Raw genomic sequence first — 24566 nt, forward strand, 5'->3', positions numbered from 1 at the left:
TATATATATATATATATATATATATATATATATATATATATATAGCAACCCTGCAGTATAGAAATTATCATTATTGTTTTGAAAATGGGAACACTAAGGCTTGTGAAAATTGCCTTTTATTCAGCTTGTCATTGTAGTGCCAGTGTTCTAAATCCAAGCAAGTATGGCTGCAAAATACAGATGGGGTTTTGTTTAATTTCTTGCCAAACATAATTTTTATATTTTTCTTCCTCTTAAATAAAAATTGCAGTTTTCTTTTAAATTTAGTTTCTTGCTTTTTTTTTAAATCAATTACTATTTAGTTGAGTCAAGAGGGTATGGTGACTAAGTCCAAGTGGTAAGGGAGAGATTGTTGTAAAGTTTATTTCAAAAATTTGGGTTGGGAACCTGAAAGTATTAAATGACTACTGACCAGGATTGAGGATATAAGAAAAGCATATCTGTAGGGACACTAATATTTCATTCTGTTTTGGATTCTGCTGAATTTGAGATATTCGCTGAAATGTAAAAAAGAAATCTAAAATGCCATGAACAAAGAAGACAAAGAGATTTGTTTTGCTGAATTTTGTGAAAACATTCTGTTTGCCTTTGTATTTCAGATCTATCTCCCCACGTTCAGTGAGCAGGTCTCCCATACGCATGTCCCCAGCCCGGATGTCCCCAGCCCAAATGTCCCCTGCTCGGATGTCCCCTGCACGGATGTCCCCAGCCCGGATGTCCCCTGCCCGGATGTCCCCTGGACGCAAGCTAGAGGAAACAGATGAATCACAACTTGAAAGACTGTACAAACCAGTCTTTGTCTTAAAACCTGCTTCTTTCAAATGTTTAGAAGGACAAACTGCCAGATTTGACTTAAAAGTTGTGGGTAGACCTATGCCAGAAACATTCTGGTTCCATAATGGTAAATGAGATTTTTTTTCTCATAAATGTACCAGATGTCTATGTCCACAATTTTTTTAAATCTATTTTTAATTGTTTCTACATTTTTTTTTTCCGGACAGGCCAGCAAATTGTCAATGACTATACCCACAAAGTAGTCATTAAAGAAGATGGCACACAATCACTAATCATCGTCCCTGCATCACCCAGTGATACAGGGGAATGGACTGTGGTTGCCCAAAATCGGGCAGGCAAATCTTCAATTTCAGTGACTTTAACTGTGGAAGGTAAAAATAAAATAAGATCAAAATTAAGAAACTGCCTTATTATTTAGTCTATCAACAGGCTGTTCTAAATTTCAACCTTTCTCTTTCAGCTGTGGAACATCAAGTTAAACCAGCTTTTGTAGAAAAATTAAGAAATATCAACATAAAGGAAGGTTCTCGACTTGAAATGAAAGTCAGAGCTATGGGTAACCCCAACCCCGACATTGTGTGGTTGAAAAACAGTGACATCATTGTACCTCACAAATATCCAAGAATTAGGTAACTTTCTTTGGAAATAATAAAGCTAAGTTTGTCTACAGATGCAATAACCAGAGAAATAATACCACTCTAATGCTCTAATGCTCTAATGTCTCTTTTCTAGGATTGAAGGAACGAAGGGAGAAGCTGCCCTTAAAATCGATTCCACCGTTAGCCAAGACTCTGCCTGGTATACTGCGACTGCGATCAACAAAGCTGGCCGGGACACCACCAGATGTAAGGTTAATGTGGAAGTTGAGTTTGCAGAGCCTGAACCGGAGAGGAGATTAATCATCCCACGAGGGACGTACCGAGCGAAGGAGATCGCAGCCCCAGAACTGGAGCCTCTCCACATGAGATACGGTCAAGAGCAGTGGGAGGAGGGAGACCTCTACGACAAGGAGAAGCAACAGAAACCGTTTTTCAAAAAGAAGCTCACATCCTTGAGGCTGAAACGCTTTGGGCCGGCTCACTTTGAATGTAGACTGACACCAATTGGGGACCCGACAATGGTGGTGGAATGGCTTCATGACGGGAAGCCATTGGAAGCAGCCAACAGACTCCGCATGATTAATGAATTTGGATACTGCAGCCTTGATTATGGAGTGGCCTACTCTAGAGACAGTGGTGTCATTACTTGCAGAGCCACTAACAAATATGGAACCGATCACACGTCTGCCACCCTCATCGTTAAAGATGAGAAAAGTCTTGTGGAAGAGTCCCAACTGCCCGAGGGAAGAAAAGGCTTACAGAAAATTGAAGAATTAGAGAGAATGGCTCACGAAGGCGCCCTCACCGGTGTAACAACCGATCAGAAAGAAAAGCAAAAGCCAGACATTGTCTTATTCCCAGAGCCAGTGAGAGTACTGGAAGGAGAGACAGCGAGGTTCCGCTGCCGAGTCACCGGGTACCCTCAGCCCAAGGTCAACTGGTACCTCAATGGACAGCTTATCCGCAAAAGCAAACGGTTCCGAGTGCGCTATGACGGCATTCATTATCTAGACATTGTAGACTGCAAGTCATACGACACCGGCGAAGTCAAGGTCACTGCTGAAAATCCTGAAGGTGTGACCGAGCACAAAGTGAAGCTTGAGATCCAGCAAAGGGAAGACTTCAGGTCAGTCCTGAGACGCGCTCCTGAGCCAAAGCCTGAGCTCCACGTGCACGAACCAGGGAAACTTCAGTTTGAAGTCCAGAAAGTAGACAGACCTGTGGACACCAGTGAAACCAAAGAAATTGTGAAGCTGAAAAGGGCGGAAAGGATTACGCACGAGAAAGTATCTGAGGAGTCGGAAGAGCTGCGCAGCAAATTCAAGCGCAGAACTGAGGAAGGGTATTACGAAGCCATCACTGCTGTGGAGCTCAAGTCCCGCAAGAAGGACGAGTCCTACGAAGAACTGCTGAAGAAGACGAAGGACGAACTTCTCCACTGGACCAAGGAGTTAACGGAAGAGGAGAAGAAAGCCCTTGCGGAAGAAGGCAAAGTCACCATTCCAACTTTTAAACCTGACAGAATTGAACTCAGTCCGAGTATGGAGGCACCCAAGATCTTTGAAAAAATCCAAAGCCAGACAGTTGGCCAAGGATCTGACGCACACTTCAGGGTCAGAGTTGTGGGAAAACCAGACCCCGAATGTGAGTGGTACAAAAATGGTGTAAAAATAGAGCGCTCAGATCGAATCTACTGGTACTGGCCCGAGGACAATGTATGTGAACTGGTCATCAGAGATGTGACAGCTGAGGATTCTGCCAGCATTATGGTAAAGGCCATCAACATAGCTGGAGAAACCTCAAGTCATGCGTTCTTACTTGTGCAAGGTAATTTGGAACTCTCTAATTTATTCATCATTTTAACATTTTCCCATTGCTCACATTATGAATTTAATTCCATTTTCTTCCCCCCCCCTTCACCCTACAGCCAAGCAATTGATCACTTTCACACAGGAATTACAAGATGTTGTTGCCAAGGAAAAGGATTCCATGGCAACTTTTGAATGTGAAACTTCAGAGCCATTTGTCAAAGTGAAATGGTATAAAGATGGTGTGGAGATTTATGGGGGAGACAAATATAGAATGCACTCTGACAGGAAGGTTCACTTCCTCTCTGTACTGACCGTCGATACATCCGATGCCGAGGACTATAGTTGTGTCCTTGTGGAAGATGAAAACATCAGAACCACAGCAAAACTCATTGTTGAAGGTAAAAAAAAATAATCATGGCTGCACCATTTACCTTTGAAAGTTATCTTTACCCTGTGATAAAATTAGCTGGGTAGATTACCTTTCATGAAAAGAATTCTTGTTTGTTGGGTGCCAGTACTGGGGATTAAACTAAAGATCTGGGTGCTGGCCCTTAACTTGTTCTCTGAATGTTGATGATCAAAACACTTGAACCACAGCTTTGTGGTTCAAAGCTTTGTGGTTTGGAAATAAGAGTCTCAGGAGCTTTCCTGCCCTGGCTGGCTTTGAACCACAATGGTTAGAACTGAACATTCTGGGTAGCAGGAGCCACAAATGCATGGCTTCATAAAAATAATTCTTTAGGAATTAGATATATGCTTCGTAGCAAAAATTATGAGCTTATATTCTTAATTAAGAATATTGGCAAGCCAGGTGTAGTGGCTCATGCCTGTAATCCTAACTACTCAGGAAGCTGAAATCTGAGGATCATGGTTCAAAGCCAGCCCTCACTGAAGAACGTGAGACTCTTAGTGCCAATTAACCCCCAGAAAACTGTGGCTCAAGGGGTAAGGTGGTAGCCTTGAGCTGAAGAGCTCAGGGACAGTGTGCAGGCCCAGAGTTCAAGCCTCATGACCACCAAAAAAAAAAAGAATATTGGTAATCTGAATTTCTCCATGTCTCATATTTTATATGAAATATACCTGTTTACAAAATAACTCAAAAATTACAATAACTCCATTTTACTTAAAATGTATCAGTCCACTTGCCACTAGATATTGACTCTCCCTAATAGTATGTGGAATATTAAAAAAAAAGATATAAAGGGCACTGTCTCTAGCCAAAGCCTAAATGTAAAACTTGCTAGGGGAATAATCAGTCCTTATCATATTTTCAGGTGCTGTTGTTGAATTTGTGAAAGAGCTGGAGGACATAGAAGTTCCAGAATCATTCTCAGGAGAGTTAGAGTGTATTATATCCCCAGAAAATATTGAAGGCAAATGGTATCATAATGGTGTAGAACTGAAATCCAATGGCAAATACTCCATCACATCTCGTCGTGGACGTCAAAACCTCACAGTCAAGGATGTAACCAAAGAAGATCAGGGCGAGTACAGCTTTGTTGTGGATGGGAAGAAGACAACCTGTAGACTTAAAATGAAACGTAAGTCTACCCATTTCTGTCAGCCAGGGTGAGCATCAATATGGTTTCTTGGCAAAAGTAATAACACTTGCTGTCTCCATGTTTCCCAGCTCGCCCTATCGCTATTCTACAAGGACTCAGTGATCAAAAAGTCTGCGAGGGTGACATCATCCAGCTTGAAGTCAAAGTCTCCTTAGAAAATGTGGAGGGTGTCTGGATGAAAGATGGGCAAGAAGTCCAGCACAGTGACAGGGTTCACATTGTGATAGACAAACAGTCCCACATGCTTCTTATTGAAGACATGACCAAGGAAGATGCTGGAAACTATTCCTTTGCCATTCCCAACCTTGGGCTCTCCACCAGTGGGCACGTCTCTGTCTACAGTGAGTGTTCTTTCCAAGTTTTCTGTTTCCCCTGTTAAATGAGACACAAACTTCGCTGTGCTTTTAAGGAACATTTCAAGCATGTATATTCACACTTCATATTTATGTTCTTTTCTGTGCATCGGCTTTTTGCAGGCGTTGATGTGGTAACACCTCTAAAAGATGTCAATGTGATTGAGGGTACCAAGGCTGTACTGGAATGTAAAGTCTCAGTCCCTGATGTGACTTCTGTCAAATGGTACCTAAATGATGAACAAATCAAGCCCGATGACCGTGTTCAAGCCATCATCAAAGGGACAAAGCAGCGCCTAGTGATTAATCGAACTCACGCTTCAGATGAAGGACCTTACAAACTGATGGTTGGGAGAGTAGAAACAAGCTGTAATCTCTCTGTAGAAAGTAAGACATCATTCATTTAACTCATCCTTATCTTAAGCATTCTACTTTCTCAGTAGAGTATGATATAATAATAATAATAATAATAATGATAACTTTTCCATTTTGCTCCAAGAAATTAAAATTATTAGAGGCCTTCATGACCTTACCTGTATGGAAACTCAAAACGTGGTCTTTGAGGTTGAGCTGTCCCACTCAGGAATTGATGTCCTATGGAATTTTAAGGACAAGGAAATCAAACCCAGTTCTAAATATAAAATTGAAGCTCATGGGAAAATATACAAACTGACTGTTCTAAATATGATGAAAGATGATGAAGGAGAATATACATTTTATGCTGGAGAAAATATGACATCTGGAAGACTTACTGTGGCAGGTTGGTATAGCTCTAATTGACCTTATGGTGTTTTGTAAAACAAGTTGTTTTAAGAAATCTCTGCCCATTCTCCTCCAAATCTCCATCCATTTCCTACTGCCATGCCTTGACCTGTGCTGATTTCGTGGCTAATATTCCCTCACAACAAGACTAAATTCTGAATGTTGGCCCATAGTGATCTCAGACGCTATCTCCTCTATGATTCTTTCCTTAATCTCTTGTTTTTATGGGATTATTCCCTCCAGTGCTACATTCTTTCTGTCTTCCCCTTTGATTGCCCTTGTGTTATTCCACATTTTCTCTTCTCATGCCAGAATAAAGTTAAGTCTGGAATTGTTTCTTTCTATTTCAGGTGTGCATGACAAATTACACAATTAGTAAACATTTGCTGAACTAAGCTTTATTTAAACTTGGCTTCTCTAAAGATTTATTTCTTCTTACATACATTTTTATTTTCAATTTCATTTTTTATCTATCTACTTTTATCTATAAATGGTTTTCCAGGGGATTTACAATTCAATATATCTATGAGCACAGAACATTTTTTTCTTTTTAAAATACATATGTATATTATAGTTATTATAAGGTATTGTACAGAGGGGTTATGTTATGTAACTAAGGTATTGAGTACATTTCTTTTTAAACAGTGTCATCTTTTCTTCACTCTCTTAATTGGTTACCTCTTCCATCATTCTTCCACCCTCTATCACCTATCCTTTCTCTAGGCAATCACATCAATTTTCCTACCTCCTTTTTCACAAAGGTGCATTGAGTATTAAGACTGTTTTCATCCATCATTCTTTTTTTTCCATTCATCTTTCCCCACTTCTAACCTCCCCATTTAAAATATGCTTCAATTTCCTGATATTCATTTTGTTAAACTGTCATTTCTCAGAGTATGCATCACGAAGTTTCACTCCCACATATACTACTTTTACGTCTTTAAACTTTCTTTTCTCTTATTTACTGCCCATGCTTTTATGGACCCAATTAAAAAACCTTAAATACATTCAATATATCTCATTCTTAAAACTTGAAATAAAAATAATATCATTTCTATCTAAAACAGATAGCTTTAAAATGAAAAGTCAAAAATAGAAACCAATTACAATGAATTAGAAATCATCACTAGTTTTTGGTTCATACCCCGAATAGTCAAGATAATATGTTTAAATATGTCCCTCCATAACATCTAGTATAAAAGCAAGCCATATGGAAAAATGTGTTATGCCTGGTATGGTCTCATAACTCATACTTTATTACATGTGATTTCCTTAGATATGTCACCATAAAATAACTGATAAAAATTTCAGTTCTTACATTTTCTGATTGTAAATTGTATATTCTTAAATAAGGGTAAATAAGAAAAACAAATTAAATACATGTATCATTGTCTCAGTACCTTTAAGTTACTTGCAACAGACCAGATACTGATAGGAACTTAAAGCTATAAAGTGAAGGAGATACTATATTTTTTCAAAGAAAAAGTTTGAAGGGCAAGAGATACACAACTAACCAAATTATTAGAGTAGTTACTTTTTTCACTGGATGATGAAAGTGGCACCAGTGGTGGAAAACTTTATGTTGACTTTCATAACCAGTGAATTTTGTCAGAACAGTGACTTTTAGGTTGTAGGAAGCATACTTAGTACTTAAAAAAAGAATAACTTGTACATTTTCTTCTTTTTTCTTTTTTATATTTTCTTGTAATTAATAGAAGGGTTACATTATATTCACCAGATAGAAGGTGCATTACTTCACACACATTGAAACCCTTTCTCATGTTTTGGTCCTCATTTCCCTCCCCTCACCCCCATCCCTCATCTTTTTTCATATATTGTTACTGTAATTAATAAAAGGGTTGCATTATATTCGCCAGATAGAAGGTGCATTACTTCACAGACATTGATACCCTTTCTCATGTCTTGGTTCCCATTTCTCTCCCCCCAGCCCCACCCCTCATCTTGTTCTCCCCTCATCTTCTTAAACATTTTTCTCATTCTAAATCAAACACTCTGCCAGGAAGTACTAATAAAAGGAGAAAATAGAACACTTGGAAGGAGAAGGAATTGAGTTTAATGACAGCCATGTGGCATACTGGGCACTGTGATCCTCAGAATTTTATATGAATTGATTTTTGCAAACTTTCTTGATTCCGAAATCTTGCCTAGATACTAGCCATGTATAGTAAAAATAAGGGATTTCTGTGCTGTTTTTTCCCAATCATCTTAATGTCTTTGTCCAAATGGTTTCACGTCAACATACCAATTTATGAATGCAATAGCTCTTCACCAATGTCATTTTTTCCATCATTCTCCTCCAACTCTTCCTCTTTTAAATGTGGGTAAACATCATTTTATGCAACATTTCATAATAGTTAAGACCTCTCTTATATTTGATACTTAATTGTACAAAGATTCCACTGTTTTCTCAATGTTTTTAAAGGACTCACACATGTGCTTCTCTTCTGAAGGGGGAGCTATCTCCAAGCCACTCACAGACCAGACAGTCGCTGAATCCCAGGAAGCTGTGTTTGAATGTGAAGTTGCCAACCCTGATTCTGAAGGCGAATGGCTGAAAGATGGAAAACGCTTGGCACTGAGTAATAACATCAGAAGTGAATCTGATGGCCACAAAAGAAGACTGATCATTGCTGTCACCAAATTAGATGACATTGGAGAGTATACCTATCAGGTGGCCACCTCTAAAACATCCGCCAGACTCAAGGTTGAAGGTCAGCAATTCCACAACAGAATTCTCCTTTCTAATTCCCTTTCTTAACTGTTACCACTTTGAAAGTCAAATGATATAAACATTTTGGAAGACAAGTTTACATTTTATAAAATTATAAACTCTCCATTTTTTTTCTTTTTCAGTCATATATCACAAGGTGAAAAGTTGCTTGTTAGATGTGTTTATGTGATGAAACCATTTTAGGGTCTTTGAAGCAGTTCTCAATCAGGCTCTCTGGTTCCTCTTTCAATCTCTCTTTTCAATCCATTAAGCTATCCTTGTATGTACATGAAAACTTCATCCACTTCAAGTACAGAAAAATCGTTACACACTGCCCATGTCCAACTAACCACCTATGGTTTCCTTGGATGATCTTGAGATAGCTTCTTTTTCCCTGGTTCTGGGGCTTGACTCTGGGTCTCTTCATACTCAAGGCTCATGCTTCACCACTTGAGCCACAGTGCTGCTTCCAGCTTTTCCTGAGTAGTTTATGGGAGATAAGACTCTCACAGATTTTCCTGCTGGGCTAACTTTGAACTGTAATCATCTCTCAGCCTTGTAAGTAGCTGGGATTACAGGCATGAGCCACCAGTGCCCAGCTTCAAGATATTTTTAAAGAAGACATTGTATAATCATTTTTCAAGAGCTATTATTTTATAATATGACTGGATAGCTATCATGTACAGGATTTCTTTGTGTTGCTGATCATTATTAATATTTTCTAAGCAAATCATCATTTCATTTTTCAGCCGTTAAAATCAAAAAGACTCTGAAGAACCTGACAGTGACAGAGACACAGGATGCTGTCTTTACTGTCGAACTTACACACCCTGATGTCAAAGGTGTACAGTGGATAAAAAATGGGGTGGTGCTAAAGTCCAATGACAAATATGACATCTCTGTCAAAGGAACAGTTTATTCTCTGACAGTTAAAAACTGTGCAATTGTGGATGAGTCTGTCTATGGCTTCAAGCTTGGAAGGCTAGGAGCCAGTGCCAGGCTACATGTTGAAAGTAAGTTGATCTAGAAATATTTCACCTAGGAGTCCACCTTGGGGTTACCATAGGGTTAACCATATGACTGAATTTCTCCAACTTTCCTTACTAGCTGTCAAGATTATTAAAAAGCCCAAGGATGTGACTGCCTTGGAAAATGCCACTGTTGCCTTTGAAGTCAGTGTCTCCCATGACACAGTTCCAGTGAAATGGTTCCATAAGAATGTAGAAATTAAGCCAAGTGACAAGCACAGACTGGTCTCAGAGAGGAAAGTCCACAAGCTGATGTTACAGAATATTTCCCCCTCTGACGCTGGAGAATACACAGCCATGGTGGGGCAGCTGGAGTGCAAAGCCAAGTTGTTTGTGGAAAGTAAGTAGTATTCAGTACTCCTCGGGCATGGAATTTTCCTTAAGGATTCCTTTGTGTTCATTTATTTTGTTTCACTCATTTAAAAATGAATATATATTCACTGAAGTCCTCTCTAATTCTCCCAAGCACTACATATTACAAAAACTATGAAGAGTATTGAGGTACCAGAGACCAAAACTGCCTCCTTTGAATGTGAGGTATCTCACTTCAATGTCCCTTCCATGTGGCTGAAGAATGGTGTTGAAATTGAGATGAGTGAGAAGTTCAAGATAGTGGTGCAGGGGAAACTGCACCAGCTCATCATCATGAACACCAGTACTGAAGACTCAGCAGAATACACATTTGTCTGTGGCAATGACCAAGTCAGTGCCACCTTGACCGTGACCCGTAAGTACCAAAACATACATGTAGGTACAAATACATAGTTGGCTGATTGTTACTCAATAGCCTGTACTTTTCTTCTCTGACCACTTAGATTACTTATCAAATGTATGTTATGTGTTCACAGTGAGTTAACTGTTAACATCTCCACCTGGACAAAATTTCCCAGTCATAGAAGCATTCAAAAGCTACCTACAGTAGGGCTGGGAACTTAGCTTAGTGGTAGACTGCTCGCCTCACATGTATGAAGCCCTGGATTCAGTTCCTTGGTACCACATACACAGAAAAAGCTGGAAGTAATGCTGTGGCTCAAGTGGCAGGGCTCTAGCCTTGAGCAAAATGTGTCCAAGGACAGTGCCCACGCCCGAGTTCAAGCCCCAGGACTGGAAAAAGAAAAGAAAAGGCTAACTAGAGCTATGCACAATAGCTCATACCTCTAATCTTAGCTACTCAAAAGGCTATGACCTAGAGGATCACAGCTCTAAGCAACTTGGACAGAGAATACTTCGATAGTCCATCTCCAATTAAGCAGCAAAATGCTGGACTGCAGACATGACTCAAGTGGTATAGTGCCAACAGTGAGCAGAAATGCTGATACGATCTGGAGCCCCAATACAGGCATATACACAAAAAAGTAACACAGCAGAAAGCTACCTAGAAATATCCTTCAATATCTTTCAGTTCATCTCTGTGTTTATCTCTCCTGGCCTGGGCCTGCAAGGGGATATAAGTCTCTTCATTTTAATCACCTCAGCATAACTATTGACAACATCCCAAGTTTTTATCTTGTGCATGTTAGAATATATTTCCTATTTACATTGAGATTCTCCTGGGATTCTTTTTTGTTTCCTCCTTTGCAGCAATTATGATTACATCCATGCTGAAAGACATCAATGCTGAAGAGAAAGACACCATCACTTTTGAGGTGACAGTAAACTATGAAGGCATCTCTTACAAATGGCTAAAGAATGGTGTGGAGATCAAATCAACTGACAGGTGCCAAGTCAGAACCAAAAAGCTCACACACTCACTGAACATCAGGAATGTTCATTTTGGAGATGCCGCTGATTACACATTTGTGGCTGGAAATGCTACATCAACAGCTACCCTTTATGTGGAAGGTATGGTTTCTTAAATACCCTATCTGTTGAACATATATGCCATGTAAAAGGTTAGTCTATCAAGTGATGAATAGAAAAATAAAATTTGACATACCCACTCAGCTATAAAAGGAAGTTCTAATACATGCTTCTATACAAATATTAAAAACTTCATCCTAAAAGGACCACATATGTTACGAATCACTTTATAGGAAATGTCTGTAACACACAAATATATTCAAACCTAGATATGTGTTGCTTTATAGAGAGAAGTGATAGAAAGAGTGTAGGATGAAAATGCCAAAGAATGTCTATTTTGGGGAGGGTAGGGGAGAAAAACATTCTAAAATCATGATGATGAATGCATGAATCTGCACACCAAGGAAGTCATTGAATTACACACTTCAGATTAATTATATCTCAGTAAGGCTATTGAAATGTTAACTTTTTACATATTCTCTTTCAGCTCGTCATATAGAATTTAGGAAACATATTAAAGACATTAAGGTTCTCGAGAAGAAGCGAGCCATGTTTGAATGTGAGGTTTCAGAACCTGACATTTCTGTCCAGTGGATGAAGGATGGACAAGAACTGCAAATAGAAGACAGGTCCATAATTTTGTCTTGCTATGCTGCATTCCATGACTTCTCAGCTTCTTTTGAATTGCATACATTAAATTTCTTTTCCATCCATAGGATAAAGATTCAGAAGGAGAAATATGTCCATCGCCTTCTCATCCCATCCACACGCATGTCCGACGCTGGGCAGTATACAGTGGTGGCCGGAGGGAACATGTCTTCTGCTAACCTCGTCGTGGAGGGCAGGGATGTTCGCATCCGAAGTATTAAAAAGGAAGTTCAGGTATTGTATATAGTTTGGAATTTGGGAGAAATCATCAACTGTCCATAATGCATTTTTCCAGTTTAACTCTTCACTTTTTCCATTTTCTGACCAGAACGTTCCAAGTCTGAGAACAGCTCATTCTTGCTGGCTCGGATTCTTATACCTACATCAATTTAAGTCACAATTTCCACTCACTTGGGGAATAAGTGTGCCAAGCACACACTTGTCTAATGATTTGTCTGAAATACTTTATTTCAAATAGCTATAGACGTTTTGCTATCTAATAAGTGGCCACTTCCCATTAATGGCTAATGATTAATGAGAAAGTTGTAAACATCAGTTAAAATTCGAACATCAATTAGCACTAAGAGAATGTAGGATGAGGTGACAGAGTCTCAGGATTTCCCCTAGAGAAAGGCAGGTACATAGGGACTTGGTGGCTGAAATGATGTCCCATGAGGTCTAAGTAGAATGCCAGTAGAGTTAGATTCCTGACAAGGATACAGAGCATAACATTTTTGCCCTCTACTGCCTCTTCAAAAACTGTCCTCAGGCTACTGACTTTCCCAAGTGACATCACGAAGTGAAGAGGGCACGTTCAGAGAAATATTTTATCGGATTGTTGCTCCACAGAGAATCATGCTTTAGAGGCCGTAGTGAAAACTTCAGTGAGAATTCAGACAGCTTGGTTATGCCTTCTGTCCTTTATTTTCTAATTTTGAGCCTTAGCTTCCTCACTTTTATAGCAAGAATAATAATTTCTCTATAGTCCGCAAAATTATGTGGAGTCATATGATAGGCAATCAAGTGGATAGTAATTTCCAGTAGCTCTATAAAGAATTGAAAGCCCCTAGATGTCAATTGTTATAGGTCAGTAATTATTAATTAAGAAGCCAACATTTAAAGAGGATGTAATTGTCTCTTTGGGAAGCCTCCCTCATTAGTGGGGGTGGGCATGAATCTCTATGAAAGGAATCTGCCTACCATTTGTTCAAGATGAGATGGGAAAATTTAAGTGTGCTATCATCAATAATATATGATGATGTATGGATTTTGTCTGTTTCTCAAGTGAACATTAGGAACAAGATGACTAAGAGGAAACAAGATTCATTTTCAGTTTTCTTTTTATGTTGTTCAATCAACAGGTTATTGAGAAACAACGTGCTGTTGTGGAGTTCGAGGTCAATGAAGATGATGTGGACGCCCACTGGTATAAAGACGGCATTGAAATCAATTTCCAAATTCAAGAAAGACACCAGTATGTGGTGGAGAGAAGAATCCACCGGATGTTTATCTCTGAGACCAGACATAGTGATGCAGGCGAATACACCTTTGTGGCCGGAAGAAACAGGAGTTCAGTGACTCTCTTTGTCAATGGTATGTAGAAAGAAACTTTTAACACATTTCATGTTTCCCTCTGTAAGAATCCTTTCTCAAGTCAGCTATTCACTGGTGGCTCCTGGACATTTTCTAAAGAACCCTGGTGTTCACAAGATGCAGTTCCATTTATTGCTATATTGTGGGAAAGAAAGGCAGCTGTTAGCAGGACTATTCAGATATCATTTCCAAGCGGCATCTAATTGCTAGATCCTCATTTGTCTTATCAACACTACTCAACCTCTACTGTATGTTAATTATATTATGCTCCAAATGGGTTTCTAGATAAGGAATTAATCTATTTTCATTCTCTGCCCTATGCCCTAACCACCTAAGTATTAGTAGCAATACTATACAAGCAACATGGAGACTTCCAGCCTTTAGTATAAGAGAAGATGAGAGAGCCCCAAATGTCCCTTTGAGAATCACACTGGGCTTAGGGAGCTGCAGGCAGTCCTTATGGAACAAGGAATGCTGTCCACACTACCAAGCATTGCCAGGAACTTCTAAACAACTGAAAAGTTCCATTCTACTTCTGAATTCCTCGTGGGAACTTGAAGGTTGACAAAACTAAGACTAGCCTAGACACAAAGAGAGAAAATGGTACATCCTTCCTGATCACCATCTTGCGCTGGTATCTCTGAACACAAATGAAAACCTTGAGACAGATGAAGGAGCACTAGGTCATGGCATCCAGATACGCTCTACCACTTAAACCACAGCATCACTTCTGATTGGAGATAAGATTCTTTTGGACTGTCCTGACTGGGCTGGCTTTGTACTTCAGTCCTCAGACCTCAGCTTCCTGAAGAGCCAGGATTACTCATATGAGCCAGCAGTACCCAGTGGTATCCAGTTACTTTTAAAAATCAGTGTTAATAGTAAAGAAAGTAAGATACTTAAAGTATTTTTAATATATAGTATCAAATATCAGCTTTCCGTAACCCTTTTTTCCCTACTTCTGGGTTCACCCTAAGACCCCTCACTCACTTACAATTAAGAATGTGCTCTAGTAGCATAATCAGAAAGTTGAATTTTGTTAAATCTACTGAATTGCTTTTAACTCTTCTGAAATAATAGGCATTCAGTCAGTTGACGTTTACTGATTTCATTTCACTTGCACCTATTTATAGTGAAATGAGTGTGATGTACACAAAAATAAAACAATCAAAAGTTAATAGGATATGCTCTCTCACTCTCTCACACAGAAGTCATTTTAAAATCCTTTTAGATATTTCTTGCTGTGTCCCATGGTGAAGCCATGTGTTACTCTTATACTAAGGTATTCAGTCTGCTCAACATTCCCCCTCACCCCCCACAAATCAAGAAGCACTTCTAAGCAATTCTGTCCACTTGAAGGACAAATACCTTCTTAGGGCAGAGTGCTCTGACATTCTGATGCAAGTAAAGAGGTCACAGTTTCCAAGTTTTATATCTAGGCACATACTATCCAGCAATAAAGTCATACAGAGTTTTGTAAGTTGTCCTGTATCCTTGCTCATTTTTATGAGCTGTTTTCTATCATTGTCTTCCAGCCCCTGAACCACCCCAAGTTCTGCAGGAGCTCCAGCCCATCACAGTCCAGTCTGGCAAACCTGCTCGCTTCTGTGCTGTGATATCTGGCAGACCACAGCCCAAAATTTCCTGGTACAAGGAAGAGCAGCTGCTTTCCATTGGCTTCAAGTGCAAATTTCTTCATGATGGGCAAGAGTACACACTTTTGCTGATTGAGGCGTTTCCAGAGGATGCAGCCGTCTATACCTGTGAAGCCAAGAATGACTATGGTGTTGCCACCACCTCCGCTTCGCTGTCAGTAGAAGGTAGGAAAGCCTGGCCACTTCCAGCCCAAACCACAAAACACCAGCTCCAGGCTCTTCCAGGCTACTTAATTTACAATTTGGAACTCGTAAAAATGGATGACTCCCCAACTTCAAAAGCACCACAGTGCAGAATAAAGATAAATGTGCATGTTTCCATTTTTGATGTCGTAGGGTAGCATGATTGTGACAAATCTTGTGGTCTCTTTCTTCAGTTCCAGAGGTTGTGTCTCCAGATCAGGAAATGCCAGTTTATCCTCCTGCCATTGTCACTCCACTTCAGGACACCGCCACCTCTGAGGGACGGCCAGCCCGCTTTCAGTGCAGAGTTTCTGGAACAGGTGAGATTTTTAAACATATGCTATCACTGCTAATATTTATAGAATGATGCAAGAAAAAGACCTCTCTTGGGTTTCATTTGATACACATCATGGGTATCCAGCAAATCATTCATTTTGGATTATTGACATAAGAATGAAATCAGTGTTTGCTACTACAGTTTGATACCCTTAAAAATGGTCAGGGTAGATGAAGTATACTGTCTCACACATGCTAGCTACCCAGGAGATAGAGGATTGAAGTTCCAGGACAGCTCAGACAAAGTTAATGGAAACTGTTTGTAAAACAATGTCAGACTGGAAGGACTACTGCTCTGCAGCTCACATGCTGGAGGCAGTACTTACCTAGGAAATGCAAGATCTTTGGTTAAATCATCAGTATTTACAAAAGAAATGCTTAGGGTGGTGAATGTCATGTGGGGTTTTCACAACTCTTGAATGATGGTTTTTCCCAAATTTTAAAAAATCCATGTTCCAATATTATTGTATCTGCACCTTCATCTCTTGATTGACAAATTACAATGACAAATTACAAAGCAAATAATTGCTTAATTATAACAACATATCTACATACATATACAGGAAGTCTGTTTGCAAGTGGACAAAGCTATGTAAAAGTTATAGTCCACTGGAAGGCAAAAGCCTGTAGTGACTCAAAGTACAAGCTTTATAATCAAAGAGATCAGACTTGAACCTTGACTCCCATTTGTGACTGTAAGTGAAATGATTTCTCTGTTTCTCTCCCTCATGAATAAAATAAAGTACTATTGCATTCAATCTCAGAATCTACATTTCATGAGATCAGAGATTCTGCCTGGTACCAGTAATGGTTAAAAAGAAGTATATCCTTATTCTAGAGTAACACTCCATACATAGTAGATACTCAGTAATTATTGATAGGATAAATGAATAAATTAAATGATTAACACCAATCACAAGATATTGTCAAGATTAAGTCAGATAACAAGTCAGCTTACAGCACAATGCCATCATACAATAACCACCCAATCACAGTTAGCCATTTCTATTTTTAATTGGAACATGCTTCTGAACACCACCAGTATTTCCCCTCCCTTGACGTTGGAAAAATTCAACAACATATGTACAACCATGTTAAACCAATTACTGAAGACCAACCTCGGATAAACACTAGATGAATAAATGATTGATTGATCCCTAAAGGAAACTACTCCCTCATGTTCTTGGTTTTGTTTTTGTTTTTTAAGAAAACAACATCAAAGGGAATGTCTGAATAATTGGGTATGTCACAGCACTCTTAGAGAGCCTTATTGTCTTACTCTCCTGTTATAGTGTAATGTTAATCTTGCCAAGAGTTATTTTTCTAAACAAGTTATTACCCCATTAAGGTTTCTAACTTCATGATTTCCTTCTTTTGGATGTAGATGATAATCTAGAAACCAAATGGACCTGTTTAATTTTATAAACATAATTATAATACAATGTATGCAAAGCCCTATAGCAATCATGGCTTTAAGGTGACTGATGTTCAATATATTCATTTTATAGCCATAAAGAGACTTGCAGGGGCTGGGAACATACCTAGTAGTAGAGTTCTCCCCTAGCATGCACAAAGCCTTAGGCTGGATTCCTCAGTACCACATACTCAGAAAAAGCCAGAAGTGGTGCTGTGGCTCAAGTGGCAGAGCACTAGCCTTGAGCAAAAGTGTTTAAAGACAGGGCCCAGTTGGCTGAGTTCAAGCCTCAGGACTGGAAAAAAAAGCCATGTAATCATACAAGTATTGGATAAGCAAAGTGGAAACATTATATTAACTTTCTGTCTTTGAAAAATACTAAATGTGTAAAAGTATGTCTTAAGGCTTCAATAGGACTCTGATTTAGATAGAATAAGAAACAATCCTCTCTCTTTGCTATATGATGAATATCTAAATATTAGAATGGGTCTTATAAAACATAAAATCTTTATATCAATAATTCTTCTTTTAGATGTATTTTCTACACAATGGAAATTAAATTTATTAATAAAATGCCCTTTCCAAAACCAGATAAATCATCTAGTTTTATTCACTGGGACTGGAAATACTTACACAATATACTCTAATGAGATATCAAATAAGATAATAAGTGCAGATCTTCTTAAAATTAGAGGAAGTCTTGGTCTTTATACTTTTGGAAACGGAATACAATTTGAAGCATGTAATATTGTTTTGAGAAATCTAGTGGTGTGAAGTTTTTATCAGTTAAGGTTTCTGGTGACCCCTGCTGGTAAAAGAGAAATTTGAAAAATGTAGAATTTTAAAATGTCACAAAGTAAGGTAAAAAAAGGATGGGCAAATGTGGTAGATAAGCCTAAAGTAAGACAAAGCTACTATAATAATAGGCTTAGAAGCTAGTGAGGACTTCATTAAGGTGAGGGAGAGAAGGGAAATAGATTAGAAAAATATTCAGGAGGTGAGAAGATCAAGATTTAAGCGTCAAATACAGGAGTGAAGAGCAGGATAAGTAGAATGACCTCACAAAAGCATTAGAGATCAGTGACCAAGAGAGATAATTGAAGCCCAGCCTGAAACACTAAGTGCATTGCCAAGAAAGGCTTTGCCTTTTATCTCATTTGTTACTGAAAGGTCCTGCCCAATGGCCGTCCTGTGTGTCCTAGTGTCTCATTTTGTTCATCAAAGGAAAAGTTGTCAGTAAAGAGAATCTTTTAAGGGAAAACACTCAACCTTTCACCTTCCACTCCCAATAGCTATTAAAAAACACACATACACACACAAAATAACTGGTTGTAGAGTGATCATTAAAATCCTTGTGGCAACATTGGTTATTATATCACAAGTCTTCATATTTTGTTATGACATCGAAGACACCACTGCTCTTCTAATGTCAGATTCTTGCTTTAATGGCTAAATTGTACCAGTAATTTATAAAGCTTTTTATGTATCTTATGTTGCTTAATTCTTATTGATGATTGTCTACAATGAGTAGTACATGAATTATTATGATTCCAATTTCACAAATGAGATATTTGGTCCAGCGATATGAAATGACAAATCTTAGGTAATGTAACTGCAACATTGCAGTGTCAGGATTTCATTTTTTTAACCTGCTACCCTTTAGGCAACAAGGAACAAGGACATTTCTTTCTGTGAAAAAAGAATCTGCAGTTTATAAACAACTCACAACCTACGAAGCAAGATAACATTCATAAGTCAGGTACATTTGTACCTGAAACATGACAATATAATAATTCCTATATTATCTTACTAAAAATTTTTTAAATGTTCTATTAAGATAACTCAAATCCTTGTACAAAAATATTTTATCACAATATATTATAAAAAATAAAAATGCCTAAATAAATAAGCCTAAAAATGCCTAAATAAAAAATAAAATATGCCTAAAATGCTCATATTCTGTAGTCTCTCAATTAAAAATTATTTAATTTAATTATTTGTACCATATATACTATTTGGCTGAAGCCTTTGCATACCTACTCATTGAAAATGAAAACATAAAGTGTTTTTTTGCAACATAAAGTGTTTTTCCAACATAAAGTGTTTTTCCAACATAAAGTGTTTTTTTTCCAACTTTCTTAGAATATTGATCTTTTCTGCCCTCATTCATTTTTCTGTAAAATGGAAGTAGAGGTTTTGTCCCTTTCTGTTGCTGAACACAGCCACAGCTCCCTGTGTAGGCTCTCATGATGCACCCATCCCATGGCCCTCTGTTCCTCAAAGCCACTGACTGTGTCAAAATCATGAAGTCATTTCTACCACATGACTTGCACATGCCACAAGATGACATTACCAACTTCTATAATTTTTTAACATTACAAGTTCAACAGAAGAACAAGCTGGATTTTCTACAATCTACTTAGAAATGAATTTAAACCATATAATGTCCTAAGATAAATAAATATTAGTATTTTGTTGGCAGGTAGTAAAAATCCACTCTTTTGTACTAAACATCTTTTTTTTCCTTTTGTGATACAGATCTAAAAGTGTCTTGGTACTGCAAAGACAAGAAAATCAAACCATCTCGCTTCTTTAGAATGACTCAGTTTGAAGACACTTACCAGCTAGAAATTGCTGAAGCCTATCCAGAAGATGAAGGAACTTACACATTCGTCGCCAACAATGCTGTTGGCCAAGTATCAAGCACAGCCAACTTGAGACTGGAAGGTAGAGCAAAACATCTTTAAGAACCACACTTAATCTAAGATCTAATCTTACAATGCTAGTAACACTTACTAAAATGTTCTTGTCAGTTTTTGGTTCCATCACTTTTCTTTTAATTCCACTAATATTTCCATGTTACATGTGATGATCTCGCTGTTCATGTACCTTCTCTTGGGAATGACAAATCCTCATCTTTTATTTTCCCTGCTTATTCTCCATAAAGTTTTATGATAATGACTGTCATTACCTGCTTTTAGGCTTCTTGGTAAGCATGTATTAGGATGGGGAGAAATAAGCTGAAGAAAAAGATGTTTTGTTTCTCACTTAACTAGGATGAAAATTTCATTTTTTAAAAAAATCTAAAGGTATTCTCCCATTTTATTGACATAACTATGAGCTACTGCAAATATTTCAGATCTGTTCACAAGCTAAATATATTAACCATTACTCAAAGAAGGACTGGCTGTTGCAGAGCTCTGTGTTAAGGTAGCTGAGCATTTCTTCTACTAGTTGGGCTTTTCAGTTGGAATTTGAAGCACATGATCATTTTACAAGAGCCACATAAACTGAAAACAAGGATAACCATGGGCTGGGGATGTGGCTCACTAATTAGCATGCTGGAGATGCTGGATTTCATCCTCTGCACACACCAAAAAGTAAATTGAAAAGAAAATACAGGAAAAGAAAACAAAGACAATAAGATTTTTATTTACTCATGCATTTTTCTCAATGTAAAAAAGGAAAGCATTTGGAAAAAAACTATCATTTCTTACTTTTATGCACTATAAAAATGGAATGCTTTCTTAATGATTTGAAGTGGTTTACAAAACAGTAAACTTTGTTTTAAAACCCCAAAATGAGAAACTTGAGTACTCCAATTTAGTTGTAAATTCTCCCTTTGCCTTCACGGACAACCTAATGAAGTTCCTTAAGTCATTTCAGTGGTGACACACAATGAGAAAACATTAAGAATCAACTAGATTCTAGTCCATTGCTGAAATTTGTGACAGATCTGTAGACACCTCCAAAGGGATTTTGGATTAAATAACAGGGAAAGGCATTAAAAATCGGCATGCTTCTTTTCAGGATTTAGCAAATTTGAAGAAGTTACATCCAACTCCCAATGGCATGTCTCTTCATCAGTTTCATTTAAGAAGGAGGCCCTTGGTCAAAAGCCCATCTTCATCCAGCCTCTGTCAAGCCTCAGGGTGCACAGCGGGGAGACAGTCAGATTTCATGCAAGGGTTTCTGGTGTTCCTAAGCCAGAAATTCATTGGTTTCACAACCAGCAACCAATTCTGCCAACAAAAGATGTAGTTTTCCACTTTGAGGAGACCACAGGCATGGTTTTAATGCTTATAGTTGATGCTTACCCAGAGCATGCTGGGCAGTACTCTTGCAAAGCAGCCAATAGTGCTGGGGAAGCCACTTGTGCAGCCACACTCACAGTGACTCTTGCAGGTAAAGCCCATCTTGCTTTATAGACTTTGATTTGCTGCATACCTTCTAGTCCTACTGTGACTAACGATGGTCTCTGCTGTTTGTTTCATTGCATTCCCTAATCTACTAAAAAGAAACAACAACAAAGACCCTAATACCTAACAAGTCTCTCCCAATTCAATTTTGAGTTTAACTGTGTAACTCAAAGTTCACTGAAGTATGTGATTTATGCAATCATGACCCAGTAATCGGTTTGTTAGGCACCAGCTTTGCTTGGCTCTCTTTACCTTTCTATACAACATCACATCATCAATGTATTTGCTGTTTATTGTCTTAAAGTATATGATGGAGAAAGGGCAAATGGCATCTCAAATATAATCAGTGAGAAAAACACAGGGATGGATTGAGACAAATTATGTGACTTTATAAGGTTGCCAAGATACCAGACAGAAGGAGCCAGATTCCTTATGGCATCCACATAAACTTCAGCCACTCACCACTGGAGCATTGCAAATGGACTTTCTTTTGTGTGACCCTGGCATCATAGACACTATGATATCCAGCATGCTGCTCCCAAGTGATGAGGACATTTTATCATCTTCATCTTCCATGACTTGATACATTACTAACCTAAGGTGGCAATGCCTAGAACTTGACATTCTTTTCTTTTTCTTGTCACTTGATTATACAGTACAAGTCCTAGATAGGCAAAGTTCTGGGGAAAATGTAAGGAAGTCCACCAATTCTCAGGCAGCAGCATATGCCTCTTTCACAAAGAGCAAAATATTCCAAAAGGGCCAGGTGCCAGTGGCTCATACATGTCATCCTAGCTACTCAGAAGGCTGATATCTGAAGATCATGGTTCAAAGCCAGCCAGGACATGAAAGTCCATGAGACTTTTTTTTAAGTCCATGAGATTCTTATCTCCAATTAACTAGCAGAAATCCAGAAGTGGAGCTGTGGCTCAAGTGGAAGAGCACTAGTCTTGAGCTGAAGAGTGCAGCAACAAAGTGCACACCCAGAGTTTAAGGCCCATAACTGACAAAAATGAAAAATCCCAAAAGGAAATTAAGTCATTTTGAGGATCTTCATGTGAATATGAAGTGCAGGTTGTTGAGAGTGTGTCTCTGCACCTAATGGCAATCCTTTCAAACTGCTGGTGGCACTGAGTTATCTGAGAAAGGTGCTGAAGAGCCAATGAACGAGGCACCAGAAGGTTTTCCTGCATCTTCAAGGCCTTACTATAAAGCATGACAACACTACTCAGTTTCTCTGTATTGTAGAAGAAGAATCTTCTGTTGATATACCCTGGATTCATGAAGATATAAAGACAGAGGAATCTGACATAATGAAGCAATCACAAAATGGAAATATTCATTGTCTTAGTATGTGCAATGTTCAGCTGGTAGACTGAGGATTATACAAGTGTGTTATGCACAATGACTACGGAGATAAGACAACATCCACAGTATTAAGTAGAGAAGGGAGTTATTTGATTCTTAGCTCTGACTTGCTTCATTTCATCTTCATTGCTTTATGTAGGTTTATGCAATTGTTTGTATACAGCCATGCAAACTGAGTCAATGAATATGTTAGTTAACACATACCTAGCATTCAACTTGCACATAAAGGTTAAGGAAGTCAAGGTTTAATTTCAGATGTGCTGCTTTTCTAATATTTAGCAAATGTGGATCTAGTAAATATACTAAAGGAAGTTAAAATGTTGTACTTTAGGGTAGTTGTTTTATCGTATGCTGTGCAATATTTGAATTTAATTGCTTTACTAGCAAAGGGTCCCTAGTTATTATCTACCCTTTTCAGATCCAGAGGCTCTAGCTGTTGGTAAGGAAAGCACAAAAATAGGAACTGGCTACTGAAAATAATAAGGTTCAGAATGAGCAGTTTATAGATAGATGTTAATTAATGATACTGCTTTTGCAGCCATCATTTCTCCTAGAATCATCTGATTTTTATCTTGGCAAGATCATTATTTTTTTTTTACTATTGTGCCTGATACTCCACTTTTGTCCTGAAAGAGCACAGATAAAGATGCTTGGACAAGGGATAACATCTCCCTCTTACGACAGCCTTGCCTTTTACACACATTAAAATTAGAAAATCCTTCAAGTGCTGGAAGCTGGTTACATGCAGTCCCAAAGAGAGAAATGGTGAGAGATTGCCAGTTGTTCCTAAATGTTATGGGAAGTTCTTCCTTGAAACCCGCCACATTACTATTTAAATGTTAGTAATGAACAAAGGATGGCACAGTGCTATCTATTTCTGCACAGAATCTTAAAACAAAGAACTTTCTTTCTCCAAATAGACAGCCAATCAGTCTCACAATTAATGATCCAATTGGGTTCATTAATTCATTGAATGCATCTGTAGTACCCTTTCACCAAAAAGGGACTGTGTTATTTCTTAACCTGAGATTTTGTTGTTGAGCTATTTCTGGGTTTATTTTTTTACCTTACACTTCAAAAGGAGTATCTCAAATACTCAGATCTACTTATTAGACAAGAAACTCTATTGGGGAATGGTCCTCAGTACACTGCAACTTGTGGCTAGTGCAATGCAATAACCACATACAATGCTTATTTATCTGGAGGTGTTGTCTATGAGCCATAAAGGTGACAGCTATGACAGTTTCTGCAGCAGTGTGTAATTGAGAGTTGTCTTTGTTGTGGAGCTGGAAGAAATGTGAGGTTCTAACTTAATTTGTGAAGGATCCAGTGCCATAAAATAGGATTTGAATGCCAAATTCTTAGAGTAGAATAAATGGGGATTTTTTTCCCCCTAGGAGTTTACTTGGTTCCAATTAACAACATTAGTGTTCATAAAGCAAGAACAATCTGTAAATGCCCAGACAGCCTTTTTGTACTTAAAAAGTTAAGAGAAAATATACCTTAGATATTTGAAAAATGAAGGCTCAAGCATAGTTGTCTAATTATTTAACCTTAAGCCAATATTTACGTATTTCTCTTTTATTTTGGCCTAATAAGCTTGTGTAGGTGATATATCTGTCTGCCCAAATCAGATAAGCCTAGCACTTAGGTATGTTTGAGTGGAATTCTTGTGTTTATAAAAATCAAAAATGTATCATATATTACTTTGGAGACTAACATGCAGCCT

The 24566-nt window shown here is 38.2% G+C and overlaps 1 protein-coding gene across 6 annotated transcripts in view; it reads left to right on the top strand.

Moving 5' to 3' along the window:
• Ttn (titin) overlaps nt 1-24566 on the top strand; it is a 279501-nt gene that overhangs the window by 28560 nt on the left and 226375 nt on the right. For 5 of the 6 annotated variants that reach the window (XM_090342543.1, XM_090342544.1, XM_090342546.1 and 2 more), the window contains 20 exons: nt 600-901; nt 1002-1166; nt 1256-1424; nt 1528-3221; nt 3322-3603; nt 4480-4746; nt 4836-5108; nt 5244-5507; nt 5620-5880; nt 8354-8614; nt 9363-9626; nt 9721-9981; nt 10108-10368; nt 11223-11483; nt 11929-12070; nt 12158-12323; nt 13451-13682; nt 15218-15502; nt 15715-15840; nt 19809-19997. In XM_090342543.1, the coding sequence (XP_090198669.1) occupies nt 600-901; nt 1002-1166; nt 1256-1424; nt 1528-3221; nt 3322-3603; nt 4480-4746; nt 4836-5108; nt 5244-5507; nt 5620-5880; nt 8354-8614; nt 9363-9626; nt 9721-9981; nt 10108-10368; nt 11223-11483; nt 11929-12070; nt 12158-12323; nt 13451-13682; nt 15218-15502; nt 15715-15840; nt 19809-19997 (6125 nt within the window). Of the gene's footprint in view, nt 1-599; nt 902-1001; nt 1167-1255; nt 1425-1527; nt 3222-3321; nt 3604-4479; nt 4747-4835; nt 5109-5243; nt 5508-5619; nt 5881-8353; nt 8615-9362; nt 9627-9720; nt 9982-10107; nt 10369-11222; nt 11484-11928; nt 12071-12157; nt 12324-13450; nt 13683-15217; nt 15503-15714; nt 15841-19808; nt 19998-21080; nt 21456-24566 lie in introns of all 6 variants that reach the window. The other variant, XM_090342545.1, reaches the window with a different exon arrangement.

Source organism: Megascapheus bottae, chromosome 12, assembly GCF_031878675.1.
Source record: "Megascapheus bottae isolate mThoBot1 chromosome 12, mThoBot2.hap1, whole genome shotgun sequence".
Lineage (NCBI taxonomy): Eukaryota > Metazoa > Chordata > Mammalia > Rodentia > Geomyidae > Megascapheus > Megascapheus bottae.